Raw genomic sequence first — 8,251 nt, 5'->3', positions numbered from 1 at the left:
GTTGTAAATAAAGTAAACTTTACTTTAAAGTAGTGTGTGTGTGTGTGTGTGTGTGTGTGTGTGTGTGTGTGTGTATATATGGTGATATACTTTTCATATGTAGTTTCCATAAACAATACATTATTTCTGGGTTTTTCATTATTGATGATTATAGGCCAATTCCAAAATTAACAACAAAACACTACCATGGGAAAATCATAACATGAAAACATGGATTGTGAGTTGCACTAACACTTGCACATTAAGTTATTTCTCTAGGTGAGGAAGCTTATTACTTAACAATAGTATCAAATGAGAGACATGTTTAGCTTGGTAAAATATGTTTACACCATATATCTTTTCTATTTCTCTTTTCTGATTATTTTGTTTTTGTGGAAGATGCCGTGAATTTAAGAGAGCTTGATAAAGAGGAATACCCCTTTTATTTTGTGACTATCAATGATATGTTTCAACTGTATTTTTTCTCTCATAAATAATCACTGATAATGTAGATGTTTTCTTTTCTCCCAAAAACAGTGTGCAGTATTGTTTTCTGCATTCAAACATACAATCTCAAACAGTGTATCCAAATGAACAAATAAGGATAGTACTCTGTCAGCTTCACCCATTTCCTTGATATTTTGTTAGAACCCAAACAAATATTTAATGTTATAATTTGCATGTTTATTCTCCACAATTCTGTTTCTGTGAGAACAAAATGCAGCCATTAAATGAGCAAAGCAAATATGTAAAATGGTTAAATAAAATGTTGGAGAAGGGTGGCAATATTACCGTGCAATGTTCATTTTTAGGCCTATATGATTTATGGCTATCATAACACCATAACAAAAGCTTTACTGAAATCTATTTAAATTTTGATCACATAAAGAGACAAAAATGGGATATTATTGGGACTTTATGATCAGTACTGATCATTTCTGTTACAGGTAAACATAATTTATTATGTGCAGGAGTATTCAACAGACGAAAATCATGCATTTGGTATTAGAAAATGAGGCATTTTAATTTTTTTTAATAGGATATTTAGAGACTACACTAGTAATTACTCATGCACAAAATCATAACATATCTCTCAAGAAATATGTACATGTATTTGATCTTGGAAAAGTATTTTGTTCCAAGGTTAGAATAGTTGAAATGTAGGTCATTACTGTACATAATGCATGTTTTTTTGTTTTTTTTTATGGAGAATCTGGACACTGTACCAGTAGTTAGTCGTGTGTCGCATAGTTAAATGCACATATGTCTGAATAAAGCATGTGACAGTGTGGCTTTGGAAAAGTATTTTCTTCAATAAATTTCAAACTTTGAAACAGTAGCCATGGTTATATATGAGACATTATATTTTACAGAGAATCTGCAGACTGTACCTTATTAATCAAGTAACTTCTTTGAAGAGGTTACTGCTTATGTAGATCCGAGTACAGGTGTGGATGTGGTGTATTTGGATTTTAAGAAACCATTTGTCAAAGAGCCACATAAAATAATCATCTCTACAGGTGCATGGAATAAGTTAGCTAATTAGATAGAAGAGTGTTTGGATGGAAGAAAGCAGAGAGTTATAACAAATGGTGTTCAGTCAAACTGGATTAATGTCACATGTGGGGTACCTCACAGTTCAGTCTTAGGACCTTTGCTCTTTTTGATTTACATCAATGAAATAGATGATGGAATGGTCAATAAACTATATAAATTTGCTGATTAGATCAAGGTCTTGGGTGTTACTGGCTGTGAAAAGGATGATACTGCCTTACAAAAGGTTTTGGATTATTGGATGAGTTGGGCAAATAAATGACAGATGGCTTTTAATTATAATAAATGCAAAGTGAAGCATGTGGGATATCATGAGTATAATATTAATGGGAATAACCTTAATAGTTTCAAGGAAGAAAAAGAACTTGATGTTCTGGTTGAACAGTCTCTTACGTTGTTCAAGCAAAGTGCTGTTGCTACTGGCAGGGTAAATAGGATTTTAGGTTGTATCTACAGAAATATAGAAAATCTAAAGATATTATTATGTCATTGTACAGATCACCAATTAGGCCATATTTGAAGTACTGTGTTCAATCTTGGGCTTCTTATCTCAGAAACAACATTGAATTGTTGGAAAGGATTCAGAAGAGGGCTACTAGGATGATAACTGGGATAGAAAGTTATCATATGAGGATAGATGATGATCTCAACTTCTTTTCTCTTGAAAAAAGAAGTTAAAGAGGTTCTGATTCAGAAATTTAACATGTTCATGACATTGTGCATCATTAGTGGTACATTAGCATGTTTTTTGTTGGACGTCATGTGCCACCCGTAGTACATAGCACCCATAAGATATAACTGCAACTCAAAGCTCTAAAGTCCTATATGAAAGTATTTATTTTGTATGGATGGCTATAATGAAGCCACTCCTTCCATCATGCACCACTAATGGAGTATGATTGCCATGATGAAAGGACAACTGAAATAAAACAAATGTACATGATTAAATCACTATCTTAAAATTACATCTAGAGACTGGCATTAAATTTTTCATTGTGAGAAAATAAAGCAAAAAAAAACTAACTGAGACTTCTTTCATAAATAAAAAACTGGTGTGAAAACTGTAATATAATAAGAATAGAAATGAAATGCAAAAAAATTTTCATAATGACTAAGTGGAGCAAAAACTAATCAGACAGTTTTTTTAGAAAGTCTTTTGTGAACATTTGAAAAAAAAAGACAATAAATATTTTAATTCATTTTAATTTTCATATATGTTTGTCATTGAAACACTCCAAGCACATTGTAAGCTTCCTATCACAATCCTTGAACTATTATCATCCGCAGTTGGGATTATTTTAACTGATGTCCCTTTTTTACTATCCTAAGATTGTGAAATATTCATGAACAGCAAAATTACTGTGAGAAAAAGAAAATAATATTAAATATCATGATCATTGGATTATTATTATTATTATCTAAATCATAGTGTACTCCCACGAGAAAGCTGTCAATGGAGTTATTCTGTCATAAAACATAACAAAACCATAAAATTAGCAGTGTCTAAGAGTTTACAATGAGGCTTTACGTTTCTGTTGCATAATGAGAGAAATTAAGATTGTTAAGATAACTGAGGGTTGATGCATTATCTTTTTTCATATTTCATGGTGAAAATTGTAAGAATAGAGGATATAAATATAAATTTTAGCAGGGAAGAAGTCATCTTCAGCTAAAACAGCTGTATTTTTCTGACAAGGTGGTTGGCCTCTGGAACATGTTGCCTTAGGATGTGGAAGATGCAGTGAATTTAAGAGAGCTTAAGGGAAAGCTTGACAAATATTTGAATGATAATGGCTTGCTTTGATGATGTTTTTTTTTTAAATAAGGGTTTAGTTTAATTTAGTGGATATGACAACAATGATGAACCAAAAGGTCTGTTTCTTTCCTTTACTGTTACAATTAAATATGTATTAAGAAAACTATGCATAAGTTTGGTGTTTAAGAATTTTTAAGGTTAAAAATTTTCAAAAGCTGAAGAACATAAGATACAAATTTGTTGTAAATACAATCATAAATGAATAACAACTTCAGCATTTTTATTCTGAGGTAATATGATGATAATATTAGCATCATCTGACAGTTTATCATTTTTGAAAGTCAAATGTTGCTATTTGCTTGTTGCCTTGGGCTGTAATGTGCTCTAGCATTTTAAGAGAAATATATCAAAATTCCTACCATTTAACTACAAAGTGGTCTAAGGGAAATATACCTATGTTATAATTGTTGTTCTGTGGTAATAAAGAAATGGGAAAACACAGAAAATAATACTGACCACCGGAGCAGCAAGTACACAGGTGTACCATATATTTGCCTGTACTAAACTAATGGCCAATTATGTAATATAAACTGAGACTATTCATGCATACCTGTACATGAGATAAACGAAATAATCCAGAATAAAAACTCAAAGTTGTAGAGAAATACTGAAACCCATGTTACTGTTAGGTGTGAAAAAGAACTATGAAAGAAATGGAAACAAACAAATATGCAACCCACAACACAAAATGTATTCTATGAATAACTATGTTTAATACATTGTAAACAGCATTGTATTTAAGTTAAGCATGTTGATTATACCATTGAATGCACACAAATATAGAATGCAAAACACTTAAAATCATTGTTGACAAAAAGAATGACTCCATAACCCACACATACAACATATGGAACATCAATGTTTGTCAATAGTTATCAAAATCCAGGATGCAAGCATCAACCTTCACCACACCACCTTTGTCTTCACTTCATCATCTCTGCCTTCACCAGTTCTCAGAGAAAAACTTAAATCATGGCTAATATTCTAATATATATATATATATTAATAGGCCCACTTTAATTAAAAGTAATCAGCCCACTTTAATTAAAAGTAATCTTTTCGAGTGGGACAAAAGGGGATACTGATATACCTGAACATCCCAGTTGAACAAATTTTTTTCCATTTAAAACCAACCACCTGCTATAAATAAAATTAAAAAAAACATAAATAGCATATATTATTTGTCATGGACCTGATTATCTTTGTCTACTAATATAAGTACTGCGATATTGAACTAAACATAAAATCAACGACATAGTAATCATATGAATGTGATGGAGATAAAAACTCAGCATTTATTGTTTGATCAGAAACTGTAGAGTAGTATGCCACGTTTAGTTCATATACATAATGACTTCCTATCTAGTATACTCGACTGACAAAGAGAATCGAAGATGTCTTGATCTGTAACCTTTTTGAGATTTCGTGGAATAGCAATACATACAATACCTATCATTTATTAATATTCATATATCCAGATTCTACAATGAACACAACATGTGACATATATTATCATTAGTGTAACATTTTGTTCTGTACGATATCTGAACAGTATCTAAATTCTTGAGACTTATAGAGATGATATCGAATGTATCACTGGTTTGAAGAAAGATAGTAAAGAATGTTAAAATAATGCCTGATAGATATTTCATACAATAACTTATTTCATTATTTTTTTACAACTGTTAAAATGATTAACAGTACATGCCCTTTATTATAAATCAGTTTCATTGTTCCCACCTCTTATTTTCACTCCACATCTTTAACCTTTTACTCTGATGTGTAGGTTTGATCTGCAGTTAACATGAGTTTTGCAGCTTATACAGTTGTTCAAACCATAACTATAAGACCTTTCTACAATGAGTTACACTTATCGATAAATATGGCCAAATATTATGTCCCAGGACAGCTTAAGAAAATATAAATGAAGCATCTGACCCTTGTAGCAACATTTAGCCAATCTTATGTAAAAGCTTCAACCTCACATATGACATATAGTTCAATAGTTACTAGAAATAATACTATACCTAGAAGTTAAGGAAGGTTGTTTAGTTATATTTTAATTAAAAAGTGCCAGAAATGACATATTGATCAGAATAATGTTGATTATATTTCACCACAAGAAGCCATGCATATATATATAGTTACTCACACCTGGCATATACTTTGCAACAATGTGTGATAAATGTAAAAGTGGCAAATGTTTGAGCTGCAGCTTACTAAAAAGTAATGTTTATAACCAATATCAACTTAAATTTTCATACGAGAGTAGTCCTATGTCCCAAAACACATAAATAATATAAAATTTCATTGTTTTTAATCTATTTTGACTGTTTTCTTAATGTAGCAGCAATAACTTCTATACATAATTATGTAGAGGACCTAAACCACCGATTCATTTAGTTAATTATCATTTACTCTACTCTAATTGGCCTTATAGTTTTGCCGCTCTTTCATCTAAATGAACCCCTGCACATGGGCCAAGTGGCAGAGGAATAGAAGGAGTGTTACTATGCAATTTATTACTTTCTCGGAATGCATATACTGAACTGCGAGCAGGAACAAAACTGTATCATATGGTTCCCTCTCTTTGGACCTCAAAATAATTCCAACAGGCGAGGTGCATGCATCACTTGTTTCAAAGTATGTTTATTTACAAAACTATATAGTTGTATTGTGATACATTGGATTTGTTCTGCAGCAGCATCTGTTACAACAGCAAACAAATTACAAGTTGGAGCTTTATGGAAAAATATGAGCAATTTTGATTCAATGTAGCTTGCTGATAACATTTTGCAAATTTGTAGAGCACTGCCACTATTTTTTTTTTTTTTCTTTTTTTAACAAGCCTTTGCAAATGCTTTCTCAGATTCACCTTTGGCTTTACCTCGTTCTGCACCGTGCACTGTAAACTGCAATTTGTAAACAATAAAATAGCATCATTTTCCTCTAGTACTGGGTTTAATTAATACAGAAATAACATGTCGACTCGTTTATAACTTCAAGATCTTTAACTGTTTGATCTTCATGGTTAATGTCAACAACGATGAACGATGTTCTAAATCATAGTAAATACAGTTGATTTGGGCATGGCTATATATTTTTACCATAGGCCTAACTATCATTAATAATACTTATAACTTATACTGTTATAGTTATAATATATTGTACTTACCGTTGTTTTCTTGTGTAACATTTCTTTTACCATGCAATCCATTAGTCTCTCACGTTCTTCGTGATATCTTCTTTGTTGCTCTAGTATAGTTTCCATATTTACTTTACAAACCTTTAAATTTGTTTAAAACAGAAAATTTGGAATATGTTGAAACATACACTTACTCAACGTACTTAGACCAAGTTCAGTCCTATTTATGAATTAAGAGTTTGAAGCTGACACTCGACGGTACGCAGCACGATCTTTCTTCCCTCTACTTTGTAAAAACAACTCACGTAATCGGATTAAAATATTTCAGAATGTTAATAAATTTTAAGAATGATGACGTTTAAATTATGCAAATTAATGATAAAGAACAATCGATCGCTAAGTTGTGAAAAATTTGAGTCTAAAATGTTTTTAGTTTGATCAACTATAGTTGCGTTTTAACCTAATGCTGGATAATAATAATATACACGAGAATATATAGGAAAATAGTCAACGATGAGGATTATGAAATTTCCATATGTCAGAACCTCAAATAAAAGATGTCAATAACATGTTAAAATTCTATATATCTACCATGTGATAGCCTTTCACGAAATGGCGGGTAATAGAGTATGCGGATATATACATGTTTATCAGAGAATATTTTACATGTTAATTTATTGGAATATAGTAATGCATGCATTCCAATTAATAAACCCGATAATAAATATACATTTATAAAATTTATGGACGACGAGGGACCTGTTGGTTTATCTAGACTGTCCCATCCACTAAACTAAATTTTTAAAAACTCAAAGCCAGTACTTATCGTTGAAATACGTACTTACCAAGCCTTCGCCTTAAACTTTCTTAAATTTACCGCATCAGCAACAATAACCATTTTAACACCTTAGAATAAAACTGTCGTCTACTTTCTTTAGTTATACAGAGATATTTAAAAATTTTCGGTTATTTAGTTTCAATGCTGTGATGGCATCAATACATGGTCCAGAAAGTTGTTAAAGTTACCGTATTCTAGTGTCTTTATACTCTGTAGTAGGTGATCTATTCTATTCGAGGGGATATTGGTTGAATGGTTTAACACTGTAATATCCTTTGCTGGCCATGGTGATATTGACTAGTTGTAGCAGCTGACCAGTGTTGTGAGAGAACAAAAGTCACAAGGATATACTGTCAACTGAACAAAGAAATTGAATTTATTTCGGAATAAAAACGTACTTTCTTAGTTTAACTTTACTCGGTTTTCACTATATGCATTACATTGCGATATTTCCATTTAATTAGCAGTTAGGATAAATATGATTGAAAAAATGAGGAATTTGGGTTTCACAACCCCTTGCTTTCTGAGCCATTGAGTCGAAATTTTGATGTGAAATATCATCTGACATTTTTAGAGAAACACTCCCATAATTTAGATTATAGTAAAACTCTATGAAGCATGCCACCCTGTACTTGCTAAATCTCTGCGCCTATTTACCTGGGAAGATATCGGAACTATGAGCTATGAGAAAGATGTGTTTCATTTAAAAAGCACAAGAATGAATAGCAAGAGCATGGAAACAAAGGACTTAACTGATACTATCGTTAGGAACTGTTGAGAAGTAGATTAATTTTGATAACTGATCTAGAAAGAAAGTATTATTGACAAATGCGGTGTTCCTGTTATTTTCACTAATATTAGCGAGAGAATGTTTCATTATTTACGTTTAAATTTTTAGCAGGTGTTACGACAGCGAGGG

At 31.5% G+C, this 8,251-nt stretch overlaps 1 protein-coding gene across 1 annotated transcript in view; it reads right to left on the bottom strand.

Annotated features, from left to right (window-relative positions):
- LOC106467424 (splicing factor 3A subunit 3-like) overlaps positions 1–7,021 on the bottom strand; it is a 129,460-nt gene extending 122,439 nt beyond the window's left edge. The window contains exon 1 of the mRNA XM_013927773.2: positions 6,525–7,021. Coding sequence (XP_013783227.1) covers positions 6,525–6,620 — 96 coding nt within the window. The 5' untranslated portion in view covers positions 6,621–7,021. The remainder of the gene's footprint in view (positions 1–6,524) is intronic.
- Between the last annotated feature and the right edge of the window lie 1,230 nt (positions 7,022–8,251).

This window comes from Limulus polyphemus, unplaced genomic scaffold (assembly GCF_000517525.1).
Source record: "Limulus polyphemus unplaced genomic scaffold, Limulus_polyphemus-2.1.2 Scaffold2610, whole genome shotgun sequence".
In the NCBI taxonomy this organism is placed as follows: domain Eukaryota; kingdom Metazoa; phylum Arthropoda; class Merostomata; order Xiphosura; family Limulidae; genus Limulus; species Limulus polyphemus.
Note: the sequence above shows the minus strand (reverse complement) of the source record. Positions and strands in the feature narration are given on the sequence as shown.